Below are 23,672 nucleotides of genomic sequence, written 5' to 3' on the forward strand. Positions count from 1 at the left end.
TCATTTTACTTTCCTCATTTGGAAAAGTTAAAAAAGTGGATCCTCCTTCCATCTGTAACTCACAGGCATCATAATCTTCCTTTAAAATCTGGGTAGCTGACGCTTCACAGCCTAGAGCAATGCCAGCCAAGTGTGCAGAGACACTATAAACAGATCAAATAGGTTCATTTCATTCCAACAGTACACATTCAGAGTGCATGAGAATCCTGTCTGCAATAGATCGTTTCCAATTAAAGCACTAGTAACAAGACATGAACGATGACATACAATGATATATTACAAAACCAGCTCCCTTTTTCTTATAGGAGCAATTAGCTCAGTGGATGAAAATTTTGGGCGAAAAAGATAAAAAGAGAAACGGGGTTCCACCTACAATCATCAAATTTTATCTTTTTTAAAGAAATTGTAATATGAGAGAACATATGATTATAAGTTCCCATCAGCAAAAGGGAAATCCAATTCTACAAAGAACCATTCAGCATCTAAACTTCCATCAATTTCTAATGACCTAGCATGAACAAGCCCTCGTTCAGTATTCTGTTTCCAAGATGCCATCGATAAGCCCAAACTCCATAGCCTGCAAGCAAAATACAGCAGTGGCAGCATCCAAGTAATTTAGCATGTGATACCTTAAAATTCATTTCGCTATATCAAAACATGGCTAAATAAATTTGAAGTAGCTCATTGAAAACAGCCATAAGATTGCTCACTAATGTGTCAACCAATGGGTTAGGCAATACACTATTGGCCAGCATATTATCATCTTTTCTCCAGACAATCTATCACGAATAAAAATCTTAAATGGCTGCAGCTGCAAGCAGCTCACAACTGCAAAATTGGAACCTCCCCTTTACCAGATACAAGTTTGGATTTGAACTGAAGCCTACAATTTGGAAATCCTAGTCAAATAAATATGTCCCTTTCGCATATAACAAGACTGCCTTTTTTGTATCAACAGGGCAGCTGCATTTTCTATTACATAAAGACCATTTGCTTTCTAAGTTTTGCACTTGTTTCTTCTTGTTGTTGGATGTTAAGTGCGGGAATATTTTTATCCCAGGGGAGGGTGGCTGATGGGATCAACCAATCAAGCTTTCCATTGATGACAAGAACCATCACATCACAAATTCAGAAATAAACAAGTTGATATCACATACCTCTGAGGTAGACAAGAAACGATCCCTCTCAGTGTATTGCTGCACTTTCTCAAGAGGTTGGCCAGTAAATGCAGCATACATCCTGTCAACTTTCTGCACCAAGGTATTGGGAAAGTGAGACTGCAAATTACACATTTAATGGCTTGCATGTTCTTGAACGAGACTGCAAATTACACATTTAATGGCTTGCATGTTCTTGAACAAGCAAACCACACACCAACTCATAATCAAAGAGGATAGGATTGGAATACTAATTTAATCTCAAAGAGGACATGGTACAGGTGTCAATAATTGATAAAAACAACCAAAAATACAAGAGAAGAGAAAACAAAAGAAACAGGGCACTCATTAAAACTTTAAATGCCACTGTCTTGGGGAGTAGACTGGACAGACTAGTCCTCCATAAAGCAGAGTAAACTTTATGAGCAGTTAGTCCAACATGTTCTGGATCAGAATCTCAGTTTCCCAGACAGAGGCAATTAAGCAGAAAGCTTTAAATGAGCTAAAAAAGGCATTGGTTTTCAAATATCTCAAGCAGATTAACAAGTATATAGAAACAATTCATTCATAGAATTTCAATTCAGTAGTAACTCATCAAGGTTGAATGAGACTGTGAAAAAGAGAACTGACATGACGAGATTGAACTGCTTCATTTACTTGCCGCCTCACGTCCTCCACATGACCCTACAAACATAATGCATAATCGCATCAATCTTCTCTACAAATTAAATTGATTATTTGATTTACAGCATGTTAAGAACCATTCCTAATTTTTCTTTTTTCGTTACATCAACAATAATCATAGACACCTAATAATTCAAGAGTGTTGCAATGCAAATAGAATTATCTCACAGTAAGTTACATACCAAAATACAGTTAATCAACCAACAACAATATAAAAGTACCAGTAATGGTTTGTTCAAGTCACCATTTACTTATACATCATACTCAGGAAAACTACATAAAAAGCAGTTAGGTATATTCATTGCATACAAGAACTGGATGGGGGTGAAGATGAGAGAGTGCAAAGATCAACACTACAATCAAGTATTCCTCTGTGCCAGAATGGTGAATGAAAAGCACAAAAAGGAATTAGGGGTATTTACTTGCAATACCTGTACTATGTAAGCTCAATTACAATTACAAGAAAGATATCCTTTACAAATTCTTGAAAATGCAGAAATTTCTATTATATAGTTTTATGCCAGTAGGAAAGAGGAAAATGAGATGTCTCAAATCATCTAATCTTCACCTAAGCAACTTTTCTTTTTCTTTCTTAGCAGTGAATTAATTGGAAGTCAACATTACCCCACATCCACCCTGTGGTTGATGTATCATTATACGCGCATTAGGCATTGCATACCGCATTCCCTTTTCTCCACCAGCAAGAAGCAGCGCTCCTTGGCTTGCAGCTACTCCAAAACATACGGTGCCAACTTTTGGCTTTATCTGAGAACATTAAGAGTTTTCAGAATATGAATTAAACAGGAATGAGAGGAATAAAAAATTAATTTGGATTGAAAATGTAAACATGTAAATTTGAATTTATATAAACCCACTAAATAGAAGATGATAATTATTTGACCATGACTAAAGACTACTTGCTTCAAGCTTCAGTTAAGGATTTTCATAAACATGATTTTCAAAGGAGGCATTTACTTCTCTATTACTGAACAAATAATAGTGATGATGATGGTTTCCAAGAGGAAGATGACAGTTATTTAAGTTAAGGTGGTTTTAAGGTAGTGTTTAAAGTTCTCTTGTTTCTGCCTCTTGGAGGTTCATAGCATATTTGAGTACTACAACAATATCACTAGTATACTAAAATGCAATGCAACCAATTATGGTGCAAGAAAATAACAAAAAAGAAAAGAAAATAAAATTCTTTCAATTTACCCAGGACATGCAATCATAAATTGCCAACACAGAGTAAGTGCTTCCACCAGGGCAGTTCAGGTACATCTAAGAAGGTTCAGGACAGAGTCATAAGCACAAAACTGTATTATTGAGTTCCAGCAGCCCCCATAAGCTGATTTCAAAAGTAACAACAAAAGTCGTGAGCTAAGAACACAATCACACCAGAATATCAGAATTCTCATCGATGGTCGCTAGAGTGACGAGCTGGGATATAACACGTTGAGCCACCTGCGAATTGATAGGTTGCCCAATGAAGATTATGCGATTCCTAAATAGCACAGATTGCAGATCCAAAGGTCCTCCTGGAGTCATTACTGCAGGCATAATTGGTGGATTTCCCTTTTTGGCTTCAATTGTAATGTAACTATTTAAAAAAACATGTTACAAACTCATAGTTCACTGCTTTGTAATAGCGAGAAAAGTAGAAATCTATAAAGAACTTGTAAAACACAAAATAAAAAATGATCTTTCCATAGAAAAAAGATCACAATTTGATCTGAAGACATTAAACTTCTGGTGGCAGCAACATTATGAAAAATGAGAATGCATCAAAAGCACTGCAACTCTTTCCTTATTCCAAGTATTTTCCGTAATTTATTATGATTAATATATCCACCATGCTTAATCAGTCAATTCTATCTATCCGCGCAATGGACTTTTAAATTTGTCCATGCAAGCATGTCTCAGAGAAGCATGTGCCCAAGTCAAAGTGTTAGATCCATCATATATGGGATAGTTTCATTCACTTTTCACCACCATTATTGGTTTTCGATGAACAAAACTCATATGAGGACTATGAAAATGTTCTGGATGGATCTGAAAGGTACTTTCTTTGAGATTCTCTTCCAGCTTTGCAATTCTAGTTTTATCAATTGAAATTTCAATGCCTTACGCATGGAAAAGTACTGGAGGTATATATGTTTAATAATAAATACAACCAAGAACAAAAAAGACCCAAGTGTTGATAAAAATTGTAGGATAGGCTATTTTTAACAAGTTAAAGCCACGTAGTCCATATTATGTTAAATGAAAAACATAATCACCACCCAACAGAGAGGGAAGGGCATATGCTCATTTACAGAGACAAATGCAAGTTCCCAAGTAGGACAAAAAAATCTGTAATTGGATAGACAATATTATCCCCCTTAAGAAAGAGAAATTTAATAGTATGTGTCTTCATGTTATCATTCTGGGTCACCAATTGACGCTTTTAATAGCTTTCTTAAAGCACCAGCATTTACTGCCTAATTGAGCCTCTATATTACAATTTAGAATTCTTCAGTAGCGCACAGAAAGGAGGAGATCTAAATAATAACAATCAGGATCTGCAGAGCACATCACCTAATTCTTTGTATCTTTAATTGGAGAAACTGGCCTTGTTTTTCATATTTCAATACTTAACAATAGAACCTTCTCTCTAAGCAAAATCATTACTTGAAAGGTACGTCCTTTGTAGAATTTGCAAAATTAAGGGATAAGAGTTACATAAAAATGCAATCCTGGAAAAACAAACTAAGAAGCAAGCAGTGTACTTCAAAGAAGAAAAGCAAAAGCAATAAACCTTTGAGTAGCTCTATGAGAATTCTTCTCATCAATGCTTAGAGGAAGTCCACTTCTTCTACTTGATAATCCTGAAGAATATAAGATAATTCCACATGGAAACTCAGTTATATAATAAACACCACTACACGCATCTATGCAACTAAAAAGAATTAGTGTAATTAAATCCACATGATAAGCCATAAAGCAATTCCAAAACAAAACCAAGAGAAAAAAAAAAAGAAGAAAAAGGAACAGATAATTTTCAAATAAAGCTTCAAACTTTCATGTGAACTTATTTATATACACATACACATAAAGAACATAAAATTAGAAACTTCTAACCCAATTAAAGCATGAAAAATTAGAAACAAACTGGGTCAATTACAAAATCCTTTTAAGAAAGGAAGGGTAACATCACAAACGACATGGTAGTTCCAGTACAATTTCGTAAAATAAATCGACTAACCACCAATTGAAGAATCACGGTAGGGACTACTATTCAAAGAGGACACTATAAACCTTGCTGAGACTCTGCAATTATTAAAAAACATATAACAGTGAATTGAAACATTTACAAATAAAATTTATATTCACATCATGTCCATGACTTACCTGTGGAATGATGATGAAGAAACAGAAGGGAGGGTTTTGTTTGTAGAAAAGATAGAGAAGCTAACAGGAGCTGTAATAGCTGATGCTACTACCATTTCTGCAGCTTTTAATTTAGAGATAAAAGAGTTTTTCTGTTTTTTTTGGTTTCGAGGGATAGTGGAAACAGAAAAAAAAAAATGGAAAAGGAGTTTTGATCCTTTTGAAGCTAAAAGGCTGCTTAATTTGAGATTTTTCTTTTCTTTTTGTTGGTTTCAGCCTGCCATCAAACGACAAACCGTAGAAGGTATGAACTAGTTAAAGAAGGGCCTAGGCATGGGCCTTAAATATTAGTGTGAGGCTTAAGAATAATTTTGACATTTCTGATTTTAATGAAGAAGCACAAAATTTGGTCTCTCGCACCTGCAGGCTTAGCTGTGGCAGATGCATATATCAATTGAATTTGAGCTAATTTATAACTCAAAAAGAAAGAAACTTTTTTTTCTCCATCACAAGTGACTAGTTTGTATCTTCAATGGTTTTGGCTAGAGAAGTTGAGAAAATACGAAGAATGTTTTGTTCGTTTACCGGCAAAAAGAGAAGGGTCGTTGTTCGGAAACTGAAAATGCTTCATTCCAGGTGCAGAAACCAATGCTTTTAAGCTCTGCTGTTTGCAAAATATGCCCGACACTAAAATGAGTGAAATTAAAATTGAGTGATTGCTACATGTTACGTATGTGATATCCCTAATAATTGTAAATTTTTGCTTCATGAGTTCTAATAAAATGGGTCGTGGGTAGTTAGATTAATGAAATGATTAAGAAAAAGTATCAGAAACATCTATATTTTTCTATTAAATTTATAACATTTTTAAAATTTTTACTATATTAAAATATTAAAGATGTGGTTTTTTAGTTTTTTTTTCTTCTAAATTTACCATTTTAGTATATTTTTTATTTTTTAAAATTATTTTTAAGTAAAAATAATAAAAAATAACTAAAAAATAAATAAAAAGACCATCGCTCAATAAAATTGGAAAAAAAAAATATCCTTAAAAAAATTAAGATATTTTTAAAAAAATTTATTGATTAATGTGTCAAATTAAATAAATTTGGTTCAGATATGGATTTAGAACTCAAGAACTTGGATCATATTTAATGAACTTTAAATTTGGACGATTTATTTTAATGGGCTTCTCAAAAATATTTTTAGATGTAAACACCTCCACGTGACTTTTGTGCAATGCATATGACATGGATTCGGGTCCATAAATCAAAATTTTTTATGCACGTGTGGGGAGGGAGCCACACTTCACTTCCTTTTAAATATTAAAAGTTATATATTGAATAAATTCTTTATATATTTAAAAAGTGAGTCGTTTATTTGTGTGTTATAGAATTGTTGTAATTATTTTATTGTTAATATTTTAAATTTTTTTATCTTAACATGCATATTTATTTTTGAAAATGAAATTTTATTTTTTAAAATTATAATAAGTTGAATTTAAAATTAATATTATATTAAATATAATATTTTTAAATATTTTTTATGCCAGTTTCAATTGGACTTTCTTTCGATGGTAGTACTGTACAAGCTCTTAGGGAAGAATCTCTTTCTTATTTCTGCCTTTCTTTCCCATGACGACTAGGAACGGGCAAATCAAAAATTTCACTTCGAATTTCGGACCTCAACATCCTGCTTATCTTACGAAATTTCTATATCGAGGTAAAATAGCCCAAGACGTGGTATCCCGAGATTGAAGAGATTGAATTACTCCCCGGAACACACGAAAGAAAATTTTTTAAATATTTTTTATATATTTATGAAAGTTAGTCCTTTACCCGCATGATGTATGACTGCTCTAATTATTTTGATTATAAATAATAATATAATTAAATTTATATATAAAATTAAATAGATCTTTTAATATTTTATAATTAATTAAAATATTTAAAAATAATAATAAATTTAATTTTTAATGTCTTTGTTAGTCTTTTTATATTTTAAGATTTTATTAATATAAAAATATAAAAATTATAAATAAGTTAATAGAAAAATTATAAAATTATACATAAACTTGAATTCTACGTGTTAATAATAAATACACGTGTCAAAATTAAAAATTATATGTGTTAGAATATAATAACACATGTCAAAAAGTTTTATTAGACTAGATACAATTTTTTTTTCATTTACATGTACTAAAATATCAATTTTGTATATGTATAAGATCCATTAGATGTAATATTCTATGATAAATATTTTTTTATATTTAAATATTTATTAACTATGAACTTAATATTCATTACGATTAATATTTATGTTCATTTCGTTTAATGTATTATTCATCAGTATTAATATTAATGTTCATTATCTGATACTGCAATGTTCATTGTCTGTATATATAATATTCATCAATATTTTCAAATAAAAATATTGATTATTTACGAAAGTTTTTATTGTTTTTGTGATGCATATTAAAAAAATTTATAATTGATATAAATATTCATCATTTGTAGGTATAATATTCATTATTTTGTCAATGAATATTTGTCAAAGCATACCCACCAATCCATTCAAATGAATATATATATATATATATATAGGTTTTGAAAAGGAGGGTAAAATCTCCTTTTTTAGGTTTTGAACAACTTTTGTATTTGCTGTTGGCTTTTTTCTTTGTCTTTTGCTCTCGATTTTCTTGGCATTGTCACTCCTGTTTTTTGAAGGAACTCTCTGGTTAGAAAATCTGGAATTGAATTCGAATCTCCTCTAATGTATTAGATTTCAAAATAAAAAATAAAAAGAATGGCTTGCCATCTGGCAAAAATTTGTTTTGAAGCTATATTTTGAACATCTTTTTGCAATACTTCTTTCGCGGATTTACAATCAATCCTTAAAAGAAATTTTTGATTTAAAATGTCACTTTGAAATTTTGAAATGCATAATACTATCGAAAGAATTTCTTTTTTGATAGTTGAATAATTCTTTTGAGTGTCATTCCGGTGTGCAGAAATAAACTGGACAATGCATTTTTTTTTTGTTTTGAACTTGTTTGAGAATTCCACCATAACCTAAATTTGATGCATCAGTTTCAACAATTTTGAATGGCAACTTGCTTTTTAATGCTTTGGACAATCTTTGTATGCTCATCAGTCCATGCAGGGAGATTTTTCTTTAATCTATCATGGAGGGATTTTGCTAAACAGTTCAAATTTGGATAGAAATCCATGACATAATTTAAACTGCCAAGAAACCTTTGCAATTGAATTTTTTTCAAAATTTTATCTGAAAATTTCAAAGTAAAAGCTAGATAACTTTCAATTGGGGTGATAGTCCCCCAGGAGATGTAGTGTCCAAGAAATCTAATTTTTGTTTGGAATAAAGATACCTTAGACTTTGAAACTACTAGACCATTTTTCTTAACAACATAGAAAAATGTCTCCAAATGTTTGAAATGTTGCTCTAGAGAATTTGAAAAGATGAACACATCATCGATATAAACAATACAAAACTTTGAATAAGGATTGAAAATGTCATTCGTAATTTTTTGAAATTCAAAAGGAGCATTTTTTAATCCGAAAGGCATCACATTCCATTCGTATTGATCAAATGGAACTGTAAATGTAGTTTTGTATCGATCTTTAGGATGAATTTGGATTTGCCAAAATCCTGATTTCATATCAAACTTTGAAAAAGTAAAAGCAGAATTAAGCTTTTGAAGAAGATTTTTTTTGTTCGGAATGGGGTATCTAATCCACTTTAGAGCTTTATTCAAAGGTTTGTAGTTAATCACCAACCTAGGTGTTCCTCTTTCTATCTCACTATTTTTGTTGATATAGAAGGCTGCATACGACCAGGGGGATCTGGATTTAGTAATTAAACCCTTTTGCTCTAAATCTTTTATTTCTACTCTACAATGGCTTTCAAGGGTTTCATTCATTTGGATAGGTCTGGCATTGGTAGGAATTTATTTGTCACTAAAATTTTTTTCATATGGTAAATCCACCATATGCTATTTTCTTTTCCAAAAAGCATTAGCAAGATCAGAATAAACTTCTTTTTCGATTTTCTTTTGCAAATCAGAAATTTTTCTTTGGATAAATTCATTTTGTAATTGGCTTTGGATTCTTTTTATACCCATATCTTGTTTTAAGTGGAAAAGCTGGGTTTGTTTTCCTTTAAGCAAAGCATTTATCTCAAAATTATAAATTGAGTGAGCTTTTATAAGATTGAGATTTTTCTTCTTGAGTTTTTCTAAAAAAGGAAAAACAATCTTTGAATCTTTAGCTTTAAAAATGATACCAGCAGTAGTTACTTTGAAAGGAGTAATTAAATTGATAAAAAGAGTTCCCAAAATAACAGTTTGCTGTAAATCCTTTGTAAGAATAAAAATATTTTTTAGAGCAATATTGTTGTTTAGAATTGCAGCTTCAGTTTTCCTCGCAATTATGATCTTTGAACTATTGACTGAGGTGAGCCTTTATTTTTTTTCTTGATGATATCTTTTAGGAACTAACTCATAATTGATACAGCTGAGGTCTGCTCCCGTATCAAACAAAACTATAATTTCTATCTGGAAATCATCACGGAAAATGAGTTTTATTTGAATCAAATATTTTCTTGAGGTTATTTCTTTTAAAACATTAATGAAGTTTTCTGGGACATTTTCAGAAACCTCAAGGTTTTGAAAATTATTTTCTTCTTCAGAATCAGAATCACTATTTTATTTAAGAATCAAGCTTTGGAGAAAAACAGAATCATTTTGTTACTTTTCTTTCAACTCTTTGAGTTCAGCTTTGATGGTTTTAATTTCTTTTTGAAGTTCTTGGATAGTAGGGAGAGAGTTTTTTTAGCTTTTTCCCTTTTTCCAAGATTATAGTAAGATTATAGGTACTTTTACTAGAAGAAAGGATGAGGGTTTCAATTTTTAGAATTTCTTTCAAAACTTGTTTTTGAATTTGAGGGTCATTAATATGCTTGACGGCCTCAAGAAGAGCTTATTGTTGCTTAGTGAGCATATTAATATTTTTTAGAATTTCATCTGATTCCGATTCAGAATAATCGGAAGAGGTTTTAATTTCATCAATTTGAAACTCTTCCTCGGAATTGGAAAATTCTGATTCAGAGGAATCAACAAAAAGAGCTGAAACTTTGCTCAAATTTTCTTCTTCTATTTGGAGCTCATGAAGTTTTTTAGAAAACTTGCAATACTTTGAAGTGTGTCCCTTATTCCCACATTTGTAGCAAGTAATTTTGCTAAAATCTTTTTTAAAATTTTATTTTGGAAATCTAGAAGATGATGGTTTTTTGTAGAAATTCTCTCTATTTTTGGCAGTTTCCTATTTTTAAAAAAACGTTTTTTCTTATAAAGTTTAGAAAAATCTTCTTTGCATTTTCCTTTGCAGGTAGGGGAAGGTTCTATGAGATTGTACTCAAACTAATTACAAAAGCTACCTAGCTCCTGTCTAGTCTTATTCATTTTCCATTTGAGTTGTCTTTGGAGTTTAAGGTTATGAGAAATTGTTAATCCCTCTTTCTGAGTAAGGCAAACTAATTCACCATAGGTGTAGAAATCATAAGGAATTTGGCCATTATGGGCTTCTCTTATGGTATTCCTAACGCTTTCACCTAATATCTTAGGTAAACCAGCTAAGAATTTTTCTTTCCAGAAAGGTGGTTTGAATCTTCTCTAAGCATGACTCTAGTTAGGAAAGTATCTTTATAGGCTTGGAAGTTGCTAAGTTTTTTGCAGGTTAGATTGCTGAGGAGCTCAGCATTCTTATCTTTTAGAAGAGATGGGTCTCCTATGAAATGGAGGAAAATCGTCAAGCTTAAGGTTGACACAACATCCTCAATAGGATTTCTTAGCTCATCTAAGATAGGGGTCCCTTCTATGGTGGTTTGGATGGTACCTAGGATTTGGAGCTGTTGTGTTTGTGTGAGATGGTAATCCCACCATCCTTTAAGCTCGCCAGAAAATTCAGCTATAAGGAGCTCAGCTATGGCTTTATCTGAGGTACCACTTTAGGTTTTGTAGGCATTGGCTACCATGGTCATCTGTTATAAGAGACCAAGAATGTTATATTCCGTCATTCCATCTATATTCCATTCATAGACGAAAGAAGCATTGAATCTAGATTGGGTGAGGATATTATTTCTATTTTCTATTCCTAAATCCGGGGCAGTATTCCTAGAAGTATGCCAAGTCAATCTAAGGGCTTGCCATCTCAATCTGTTGATGTGAGAAGGTTTTTCAGTGATACTTTCAAGCTCTCAATCATCGGATTCATTGCTTTGGGCTTGATCTATAACACTGATATTTCTACTGCTTTGTGGAGTATCAGGTACTAGGTTTTTGGAGGACTCAGAAGTGGCTAATTTGCTAAGATGTTCTCGGACTGCTTTAGCAAACTCAGTTTGCTTTTAAAATTGGTCTTGACTAGGCTTTGAGATCTTGTAGGGTTTGAAGACTGGGTTTTGAGCTTTTCTGTTTGGCTTACCTCTCTTTGATGACCAGTGTTGGGGATTAGAGAGGTGAAGACTGTAGGAGGTTTTTGAATTTAGTTTTCTATCCTAACAAACTGCTTCCCTATTGTGTTAAGATAGGTATTTGAGAAATTGTTGTACTGAATAATATTCTTGACATTTTTCTCAAACTCTTCTCCTACTAATTTGTAAGGTGAGGCTTCTATTTCGTTCTCTCCATAAGAAATTGTCATTTTTCTAAGGGGAGGATGATCAGACTGAATGGTTTGGTTTTCTCCGACCTTCCACTCTGGAGTCTTGTTCCTTACAGTAACAGGACTAATGAGTTTTTCTTTGAAAGGATAAGGAATACTATTTTCTTTGCAATAAATCTGAAACCAATCAAAAAATTTGATTTGGATTTTGTTTTGTATGCAAAATTGGTAGTATCCTTCTTGGATACTGTCCTTTTTTTGTAGAAAATGTTTAAAAAATTAAAATTTTTTGGAATGATTTTATTTTGAATAGAAATCTTCATGTAAAAGCTTTTTATTGATTTGAAAATCTTTTGAAATCATATTGATTTCTGCTTATAGATTTTGGGTTATTGCAGATGGTGATAGTGAAGAGGGGGTAGAGACGGTCTCTATATCATCATCATTTTTTGGTTCATTGTAAACAGGTCTAGGGATATTGCTTTGGTAATCAACATTTTGTAATATGGTGTTTGAGCTTGGTATTTCAGATGTTGAAAATCTTGGTTGTGTTTGAGATGAAGTTGATTCTTTGGAAGGGCATATATATATATATATATATATATATATATATATATATATATATATATATATATATATATATATATATATATATATACACATAATATAAATTGTCCTTATACAGTTTGGTAAACAAAAAAATCAAGCTAAAGTTATACTACAAATTTTTATATTGTGGTGCATTTTCTTTTTAAAATGTGTGGTGCATTCTACTTCTAAAGTGTATACGTTTCTTTATTATTTTTAATTTTTTAAATTATAATAAATTAAATTTATAACAATTAGTATTATATTAAAAATTATACATAAACTTGAATTTCATGTGTTAATAATAAGTACACGTGTTAAAATTAAAAATCATATGTGCCAGAATATAGTAACACATGTCAAAAAGTTTTTATTAGACTAGATACATATTAATATTTTTTGTTCATTTACATGTACTAAAATATTTATTTTTTATATGTATAATATCCATTAGATATAATATTCTATAATAAATAATTTTTTTTTATATTGAAATATTTTCTGTGAAGTGTTAGGAAATGCATATTCTATAATTCATGAAACATGCATACAGGAAAACTTGTGTTTGGAATGTTTATATCAAGCACCGTTAGTGGGATTCACATTTTTATTGAAATGTATGATTTTTTTTTTTCATTTTGAGTTTTGTTAGAAAAATTATCTATAAAAATAATTAGATATGACGTACAAAAAGCTCACGCCCTTCTTTATCTCTAAAGATAGGATGTCTTGTATCATTAAACCGTCACTCATTAAAATGACACCAACATTATTTGATTCCAAATTCATTTCTCCTTGCTAGATCAGGATGGATGGATAGACCCCTACAAACCAACCAAACATCTGATTTAGCTACTTAAAGTTCGTCTCAATAAAATATCAGTTTGAAATTATTTGTAAGATTAATTAAGTTAAAATCGAGTTTGATAATTTTATCAAATTAAAATTTTAATTTAATAGAGTTTAATTTGTTAATTCACGCGCTTACAGTTCATTTATAAAGCTCGCGATCTAGTTCATACGAATTCATTTATGAACTTGTCTATCGATCCATTTACTGACTCGAGTTTGAGTTTTTTTTTTAAATTTAAAATAATAATAATAATAATAATAATAATAATAATAATAAGTGTAATATTTATTATATACTAATAACAAATAATAAAAACTATTTAATGAGCTCGAGCTCGAATATATATTTAACAAATTCAAACTTGATTTTTTTTTAATATTCAACCACTTCATGAATTAAATTTGATTTTAGCTTATTTAACATAATAAATGAGCTATTTATTTTCATAACTTTGAAATAAACCGACCTTAAACTTGAATATAAAAGCTCAAAATTTATCAAATTAAATCGAGCCGTGATTCAACTTGTCAAGACTCGAGTTGGTTGGATGTGATTACAGCCTTGTGCGTTTAATTGAACGACTAAATGGAAGCTTGATGCCAGCAATTTCATTAGAAGCACATATCTTGATAAGCACTAATCATTTTAAATACAATCAAGAAGGACCAACCCTCTAAACACAGTACATCAACTCTTACAAGTATTTCATATTTAAATACAATTACGATCTTAAAAGCCACTCCTAGATTTAGAATTAAGTATTCATAGGCACCCAAACAATGCTGTCTGCTTGGAAGAAATGGCAAACTGGGGAAGATCCAGGCTTGAATTTGAGCAGATGAAATGCAACATGGTCCTTGTCCCACTGAGAAGTGTCCATATGGCAAATACCTGCAGCTTGAATTCTCTCTCCATTCTCACCACCTAATAACATCTCAAATAGTCTGTTACCACCTTCTCTGCTATGGCAATAGTAAACCACAAAAGGATAAGGCATTATATGACATCCTATGGTCTTCGTTGCCAATATCTCTTTAGGCTCTTCTAAAATGGTATAATTTTGCAGTTGCTTAATTGGATTAGTGACGTAATTAGTAGTTAAAACTTTGAATTGGGTATCTAATCCAAAGGTGGATCTTACAAAATCAAGCACGGATTCTAAAGAAGTAGCACATGTTTTGGTCTCTCCTTCAATGGGTTCAACTTCACATTGCCTTAGAGTATATTCCATGCCTTTGGCTTGTTGAGAGTCTTCTGAGAAAGAAAATAATTCAAGAAGGTAAGGAAGTTGTGATAATGAGAAAGGAATTGAACTGGTTTCTTCTCTAGATAGTAAATGAGGAGAAGTTGAAGGATCTTTGTTGGGGAAGTAGATTGGAATTGTTTTTCCAATTTTCAGATCATTTATGGTGAAGAAAACGTTGAGTGAAGGATCCATGTGTAGTGATAGATGATCGCCATGTGGATCTTTTGCATGACCCTTGTAGCCAGTTTTGATTACTAACTGGTTATCCTTTGATGAACTTTCTTGAAAATCATCAAGTATCTTCCTGGCACTATTACTTTTGGCAAACTGTATAAAACATTTGAACGAAAATTGAGAAATGAATTGGATCAAAGAAATACAATAAACCTTGCATCTAAAACCTATGCAAATGTTGAAAAAGGATGAAAAGAATCATGATAAATTAAGGTGCAGGAAGATGCACTGATAAGTCCACAAATAAGTGTAAAATGAAAGAAACAAAATTTATATAATCAAGGCAAGAACTAAAGTAGCATTTCATAGAAAGAAGAAGGAAATTACCACTAAAACAAGAAGAACACTAAAGATGGTTCTCCAAGAAGAAAAATGGATCCCCATCTCTGCTTTCCTTGAAGTTTGAAATAAAACTTATATGCTTCTTTTTTCTTGCTTTTAATTTTCTCTGCTCTTGAAGTAATGAAACAGTCAATTGCAAATTGAACTGATAGAAAAATCAGTACAAGTTTGAGAATATTTTTTATTGGAAGAGAAAATGATAATGCAGTTTTTTATTGGACAATTTAGCTGAGCTGAGAAACATGTAATCAGACTGTATAGTAGTCAACTTGCGTGTCAGGTAGATCTTGGCCTTTTTTTTTTGTTTGGTCTTGGCCAATAAAAACTGAGTCCTAGAAGATACTTCAACTAGCACAACTTTTATTAAGCTTGTGATAAGTCAAAACCAAACTAAATTAATGGTTTTCTTTTAGAACTGATATATATATATATATATATATATATCAAGTTGCAAAGCCTTGCCACATGGCTCTATAAATATATGATTAAGTGGCTCCTTGATTAACCAGTTTTTCTGTTATTTAAATTGCAAGAATCACATGTAATTAGTGATCATACAGACCCATCTGCTCACATATACATACAATATATAGTTTTCATTAAATAAGTGAGGGTTGATGTGGCCTTAGTCTGTAGCCTTCCCTAGAAAGGTGGACTGTTAACTAACATGACACTATATTAATTCTAGGAGGAAAGCGATCGTTGAAGGAAGGAATAGAGTATAGGGGAGTTGAAAATTTTGCCAAACTGAATCAATCTACAATGTAAGGTAAAAAGAAAAAAAAAAGAAAAGGCATCATTTGGGCTGAAAACTTGCACTGTTTGATGATAATGGCATATGACAAACAGTAGTGCCAAACTTTTTTGACTTTCCTGGTTGAAATGATAACAGCAATCCTAAAAGCAGCAGCTGCTGCTTGTTGGACTTAATTTCTTTGGTAGTATAGTGGTATCAACTCCACAATTCAACTCTATCCCATGAACTCTACCCAAAAGCTGTGGACTTGTTGTAGTCTTTCTTTCTACTGCATTATAATATATAAGATTTTGCTGACTTTCACTTGGGAAAGACATCGCCAAGTGCTTTCTGCAAAGTGCACTAGTATCTTTTCCTTTCTACTTTCTTTTTTCCCCCTCTCTCTCTGTCTCTGTGCCTTCCACTTGGTCGAAACTAGACCGCTTATAGTGCTTCTTACGTGCTGCACAATTTGCCTACTCCTCCATGCATACAGAAATCCCGAAAGAACAGAATACATTGTGATATGAGGTGTCGAGCAATTCCCCCACATTCTCATTTCCATCTTTTCTCCATTAACTTGCTACAAATCGAATGGGAACCAAATTGCATGAATTGAAATGAAAGATATTGGGATGATAAATAAACTGATAAACTTGAAATCAGAATTTTTGTAACTCTTACAAATGAAATTATTAATCAAATCACTTTTTAATTGAACATGTTAAAACTTCTTTTTAACCCATCAGTATATATCATCATGCAGATTAATGATCCCTCTCAGCAAATGGCATTACTATATTTTTGTATTAGGCGATATTAAAACAGGAAATTACTCTGATGCTCCTTGATGTCCATATGGAGTCGAAATATATGATCACTCAGTGATAATTTTTAAATTGCCTTTCGCAAAACTAAGACAGTGCTGGCATAATATGGTTTTCATTTTCAAAGAAGATTCAACCCTTAATCTTCCCACCTTAATTACCAAAGGGCTAACAGTAATGAATTTGTCAACACCAATCACACACTCCCGACCCAATAATAATACACATTTCATGGACGATCAGTATATTTAAAAAAGAGAAAAACGTGTCAATCACATTCATCATCATAATGTGGACTGACTAACATGAAATTGATTTTATTTTCTTAATATATGGATTTGGAAAACTTTGAAAGGTATATCGTAATTTTCTTGATTAGAATTTTAACAAACTCATCAACCTTGTAGCATAGCCACCTACTGAAGGGCATTTCTTCACCCAGTAGGACCCAGATAAAGAGATGGGTTACACCCAACCATTTATCTTTTGGCTTCTCTCTTTTTTCAGATCTTATAAGATTTGGCTTTGTTTCGGCTGATCTCTTTTTTCAATGAACTTATCTTTCGGCTTTGTTTTGACAGAAACTAATACATATAATAATTGTATATATAAAGATTTTAAGTAATCTTTTTAGGGTCCTCTTTGTTTTCAGCAAACTGAAATTCGCAAATGATATTTCCTTAGTATGTAGAAGCCAAAAGAAAAAAAAAGAAGTTAAAGAATTTAAATAGAAAACTAAAAAGATTGTTATATAAAGACAGGTCAAACACAAACTTCTTAAGGAAACCCCTCTTTTCTCCCAAGGGTTACATCATTTCTTTTTTGCTTGATCCTCGTTTAAGCTTCATTTCATTCCTTAAATATTGGAGCAAGTAGGATTATAATTAGCATAATTTTTAAATAATAAATTAGTATAACTCGAACCACTGATGATTGACAGGATTAAAAACTTAACCTTTCTTGCCTCAATAAGCTTAATGTAATTTCGATTATTATGCACTAAGACAGGGGAGATTCCCTTTGCAGAGCATTATGCGCGAATCAAAAGCACCAGTAGGCAATGGTCATTTATAAAAGACGAGCAAAAGGAGTTGACTTTGGTAGACAAAGCCAGCCTCATTATCCAAATGCAACATATGGCACCACAACGTTTGAAATGCCAATCACAGTGTCACCTGATTGATATTTTCAGCGAGCAGTTCGTTTTCTTACTAATATTAATACTGATGATATTATTATATATTTTTCATAATAAGTATAAAGAGATAATTACTGTTCATGATCACTGAACGGGTTATCGAAGCCCTTCAAAATAAATTACTGATTTTTCTAAACTAATTTATAAAAATAGTGAAACCGGGTCGAATTCCAAAGGAACCAATGTAGATAGCTTCTCAAAGTAAAATAAAAAAAGAAAATTTTGAATGTTTGAATCAAAATTATAAATAAGCAGAAAATAATAAAGGCTGAATATTAAAGTAAATAAGAATCAATCTTAACAAATTTCCAATTCAAGAATGCTAATTCCATCCAATTGTAATCATGATCATAGGCTAAAATATCAATTCTTCTATTTAAGTACTTAGTCTAGTTACTCGAAAAAACCGCAATAAGTGTAATTCTCCTAATATAATTGACTCAAACCCAACATCCAAATTAAAACTCACAATTAGTCAACTGTGCACGATAGTGTTTTATATCAACTCAATGATAGCATTAAGAACAATGAGAATGACTAAACCAACATTAATTAATTGAGATAAATGCAATTGAATTAACCTTGTTCCTTTATTTCCCTAAAGCCTATCATGCAAGTTATGTAATTCGAATAAGCCGCAATCACACACACATGAGCCAGCTCCTTGCTACTTGTGTCAATCGTTCATGACAATTACGGATCACAAACTCAAAGTTTAGCAATAGAAAAATCAATATCAAAGTTGAGTCATCAGTTCAATCAATATCAATAATTCATAAATAATAAGAACAAGAAATAAAGAATACTTGAATTAAAGAAGAATTCTGTTAAGCACAAAGCCTCACAAAATCACAATTGAAATTTATTCACTCTTGAATTAGAAACTAAAAACTTAGCCACTCATGGTGGAGTAAGAATTCACAAGAATTGTAGAGAATAGAAGAAGAATAAGAATATGATGATAATCTCAAAGTATCCAGTCTTCCTTATATAGAAAGTAAAATCGTAAACCCTAATAGTAGAATCCTTATAAAAAAGAAATATGCTTCCTATTTAATCTTATCCCTATAAGAAATGATAAAATTAAGAGTGATCTAAATAAATTAAAACCCTAAATACATGGAAGAAAGTTCTATTAATCTAACACTTCCAAAAATAAAGGAAATTAACTAGGATAGGTCCACCATAAATTAATCTCTGAAAATTTCGAAGCTCTCTTTCGCATCTTTTAGCAGCTCATGGAACGCAAGGCGTGGTCACGCCTTGTTGACAGTGATCTTCTATGTAGATTTCTGCACCTCCTCCAAAAGACTTGGTTTTTTTGACAAATGATGACTTAAAACATGTTTTTAGGCTGGATTTTGCTCAATCCTTGATATTTCATCACCTAAGTCAGAATAAACAGAATTTCCATTATTAAGTATATTATTCAACCAAATCGCAAGGGAATTAAACACAATAAATATAACTATTTGTGACCTATCAAATTCCCCCACACCTAATTTATGCTTGTCCTCAAGTATACCTCAATTCAACATACCAATTCTCCTTTTAACATTCCTTTCATCTCTTTTGATCTCCTCAAATACCAAATAAGTTAAACATACATTAATGAGCTGAATAATAATGACAATCAAAAGATTAGCACTTATAGGATAAAATTTGTAAAAAGAACATGTATCTCAATAATTCATCAAAATCAAAGCAACGAGACTTAACACCCTCACATGGTTTCACTCAATACTCTCAAAGTGTTTAGGGTGCATTTACTCTCAGAATCAAAACATATCATGTTATTACCATAAGCTTGCTAATGAATCAAGTCTCCACCACTATACATGAATTAGATGCAAAAATCAAAGGGACTTTACAAGGGTTGTAATGGGGCTTAGGAAATGGTGTGATAAAAGGAAGAGCTGAAATATCTCATAATCAAGACAAAAAGATTAGATTCTCGCATGATAACTTATGCCACATCCATGAAACATACTATAAAAAATTTCGAAAGTTGATATTTATTCCCACATTTTATATGAGAACTTGTGAGGAGTAACAATTTAATTCAGTATATTTGATGAATACTTCTTCAATTCTCCTCTTCATGAAAGGAATAGATATCAACTTTCTTTTCCTCATTTTCTTCCTTTTTTTTTTGTTTTGTCTCTTTTTTTTTTCTGTTTCATTTGTACCATGCAATACTTCACTTCTTGTCTTGATAAGGGTAGAAAAATAGAGGTAGCAAATGAAAGGTCTTGGGTTAAACAACATGTGTTGAAAACAAGAAAAGAAAATAGGCTCAAAGTGGCTGACTAAAAGGAAAATCAACAAGGTAGGTATTTTAAGACTCTAAGATTAGGTTAATCCTAAATGCTCTTATCATATTAAAGCATCAATCCAAAAATGTGGTCTCAATATGAATTCAGAAGCAAGTTCTAGAATAATCATACTAGTTTGACAACACTTATAGAAAACAATCAGAGCTAAATATAATGAACTGCTCTAAGGCTCAAAAGCTCACTTGAATGTTTACATTTGTATAAAGTCTTGTGCATTTTTCAATCAATAAACTAATGAGATACCTTCATATAGTTTTAAAGAAACACTAATCATGCTTATCCCCTTTTATGCATTGAAATTCAAACAAAAAATGTATTTCTAACTTAGATGGTATTCCAGGTTATCAAAATAAAACTCAAGGTTGCAAAAGAAAAAGTAGCACATATGAATTAAAGCATACCTAATTGTAAGCATAAAAAGATGTTTTCAAAAAAAGATAGCATAAAAATATGTTTTCAAAAAAGAGATCATGTGATTATCCTCCCCCACACCTATACTGTACATTGTCCTCGATGTATCAAAAAAGAAAATGGCTCTCAAAATAAATGAAAAGAGATGTGGTACTCCCTTGTTTTGTGAGCCACTTGGGTGGAGTAGTCTATGGTGACAAAAGGCAGGGGGGTTGAACTCCTCAGTGTTTCATCAAGGCGTCTAAATTTCTCTCAATCTTTGAAAATTTTTAGTTCCATCTTGTCCAATTGAGCTTCAAAATCTGGTTCAGTGGAATCCTCTGGATCATGAAGACTGCTCGTTGGGCAAGATCATTTCCTAGATCTTGGAGGATCGCCTTGACCGTGCGGAGGAGGCTTTTGGAAAGAGTACACCCCATTACGCTCCACAAGCATGTGCATCTTCATCAAGCAGGCGATGTCCAATGGTTCCATCTCACAAGCAATATGTAAGTTAGTATTATCGAGATCAAGCAATTGAAGACGAATAACTAAATGAGTAATTAAAAAGCCTAAACATAAATGCTTTTTATGAGTCAACATAAGTTTGAATTGTGAAGCCAACCAAAAACCCAAATTGATTATGTTATTATGCAACATGGACCAAATAAAATAAAGTTCAGCTTTTATACATACAATGGCTATGTCTTTTCTACCAGAAAAGCTGAATGTTAAAAATCGTTGCATGTAAACCCATTCAGGTTTATTAAGATACCCACCTTTGGAGTTGCTAGGATCGTAATGCATTGGGTCAGAAGACATGGTCTTTCAAAGTTTTGCCTGATCAAAATTATCAACAAAATCTATAGCAGAGCTCTTGTATTAACTGGTTAGAGAAAATTCAGTATTAATAAATCTTAGGGCCAAATTGAATTCAGTGATGAATTGCTTAAATTCATTGCCTAGGAATCTATATCGCACAACCCCAGGACTATCAAATGTGAAATTCTCTGTTGTTTCAAACTGAAAGGTTGTATAGGATTCTCTAATCAATTCAATAAATGTGGGGTATCTAACATTCACTAAGGCTTTCCACCACATACTAGCTATCAAAGCATCAAAATCCTATTTTATATCCAGTTTTTCAAGAGAATGAGTGTCGACATACTTACCTGGGTAAATCACTCGCGTTCGTACATCGGCATACCTATCCTTTCGGGCTTTGGTAGTGAATTTTAAAAATCCAGTCAGTTCGTCTTTTGATGGTGGTAGGACAACTTTCCCTTTCCCTAGGCGAGTTCGCCTAAATGAGATTTTGTCGTCGTTCCGAGCGGTTACTGTTGCTTTTTCTGGATGAAATCTTGTGTCGGCAGTAGGCGGGGCTATGGTTTCATCGATGTCGGGCGAGATTGTCGCGTTAGACTCTTGAGGTACTGTTGTTGTCTCTATAGGTGGATCTGCTTCGTTAGGGTTTGGTTGAGGAACAAAAGTCGCGTCTAAAGGGTGGTCTGCTTCGCTATGTTTTAGTTGAGGAACTGCAGTCGCATCGCCGGAATTGGAGGACGTCGCTTATCTTCACCGGTGGGTGGAGGTTCTCTTTCGAGCGGTAGTCTTAAGGCGTACCATGATCGGTGGGTGTTTATATGTTCGGGCGGAGGGGACGGTTGTGAATAGTCGCTGTTGGTGCATAGAAAAAAAATAAAGGGAAGCAATAGTGACTGTTGGGAAACCTTCTCACTATCTCTTTCTTTTTCTTATTTTTTTTGAAATAAAAAATAATAAAATAAAATAAAATAAAAATAAAATAATAATAATAATAATAATAAAATGGATAGAAGATTGTGTGAAGTAAGGCGTGGTCACGCCTTGTAAAGAGCGAGCTTCTGTAAAAAAAATAAAATGAATGTCAAAACAAAACAGAAGGTGATGTGAAATAAGGCCTGGTCACACCTTATAAGAAGCGAGTTTTTATAATCTTGAGGTGCAGTTTTTCAAAAATGAAACAGAAGACGGCTTGAAACAGGGCGTGGTCACGCCTTGTAGGAAGCGAGCTTCTGTAATCTTAAGGTGCAGTTTTTTAAAACGAAACAAAAGACGACTTGAGACAAGGCTTGGTCACGCCTTGTAGGAAGCGAGCTTCTGTAAGAGTAACATCGGTTTTTTTTTTCTTTTAAATATAAAATAGAACAGAAGATGTGTGGGAATAAGGCGTGGTCAAGCCTTATCCAGATTTGCCTCTTGCCAAAAAAAATTTAAACTTCTTCATTAAAAAATAATATTAGAAAATAAAATGAATTAAGTGAAAGAAAATAAATAGTATAAAAAATAAAAAAAATATTTGGATTGCCTCCCAATAGCACAATTCGTTTAACGTTGTTTTGCTCGATGGAGTGAGGAAACGTCTCAGTCATCCAGATAAGTGGGGTGATCCAGGGGAAAATTGTCGAGACATGGAACAATTTCGCCCTCTTGGAAGATTTTCAATCTATGACCGTTTACTTTAAAGATTTTGTTCAAATCCAAGCTTTTAATTTCCACTACATCATAGGGGAATACATTAGTAACAACAAATGGACCGAGCCATCGAGAACGAAACTTACCAGGCATAAGCTTCAATCAAGAATTATATAACAATACTTTTTGACCAATCTTAAATTTTTTTCTAATAATAATATTGTCGTGGAGTAATTTGGACTTCTCTTTGTAAATTCTCGAATTCTCATAAGCATCTAATTGCAACTCCTCTAATTCTTGCAATTATAGTAGCCTTGACATTCCTGCTTTATCCATGTTCATGTTGCATTACCGAACTGCCCAATAGGCCTTATGCTCAATTTCTACCGGTAAGTGACATACTTTTCCGAAGACTAACTGATAAAGGGACATTCATATGAGAGTTTTATAAGCTGTGCGGTATGCCCAAAGAGCATCATCTAAACGAAGGCTCCAATGCTTTCTTCCTGGATTCACCATTTTTTCCAAGATGGATTTAACTTCTCTATTGGAAACTTCAACTTATCCATTGGTTTGAGGAT

The 23,672-nt window shown here is 32.2% G+C and overlaps 2 protein-coding genes across 2 annotated transcripts; both read right to left on the bottom strand.

Moving 5' to 3' along the window:
* Positions 1-274: 274 nt before the first annotated feature.
* LOC8279518 (ATP-dependent Clp protease proteolytic subunit 6, chloroplastic) lies at positions 275-5,446 on the bottom strand. Its single transcript, XM_002519031.4, has 9 exons — positions 5,229-5,446; positions 5,083-5,147; positions 4,636-4,705; positions 3,237-3,438; positions 3,054-3,119; positions 2,466-2,606; positions 1,788-1,841; positions 1,158-1,250; positions 275-577 (listed from the first exon to the last, which is right to left on the bottom strand). Exons 1-9 carry the CDS (start codon positions 5,321-5,323, stop codon positions 530-532), a joined length of 834 nt encoding a protein of 277 aa, XP_002519077.1. The 5' UTR covers positions 5,324-5,446; the 3' UTR covers positions 275-529.
* An 8,488-nt stretch (positions 5,447-13,934) lies between these two features.
* On the bottom strand, positions 13,935-15,343 carry LOC8275577 (BURP domain protein USPL1). The gene is made up of 2 exons (XM_002519030.4): positions 15,136-15,343; positions 13,935-14,901 (listed from the first exon to the last, which is right to left on the bottom strand). The coding sequence occupies exons 1-2, from the start codon at positions 15,190-15,192 to the stop codon at positions 14,083-14,085; spliced, it is 876 nt and encodes a 291-aa protein (XP_002519076.2). The 5' UTR covers positions 15,193-15,343; the 3' UTR covers positions 13,935-14,082.
* Between the last annotated feature and the right edge of the window lie 8,329 nt (positions 15,344-23,672).

This window comes from Ricinus communis, chromosome 5 (genome assembly GCF_019578655.1).
Source record: "Ricinus communis isolate WT05 ecotype wild-type chromosome 5, ASM1957865v1, whole genome shotgun sequence".
NCBI classification, from domain to species: domain Eukaryota; kingdom Viridiplantae; phylum Streptophyta; class Magnoliopsida; order Malpighiales; family Euphorbiaceae; genus Ricinus; species Ricinus communis.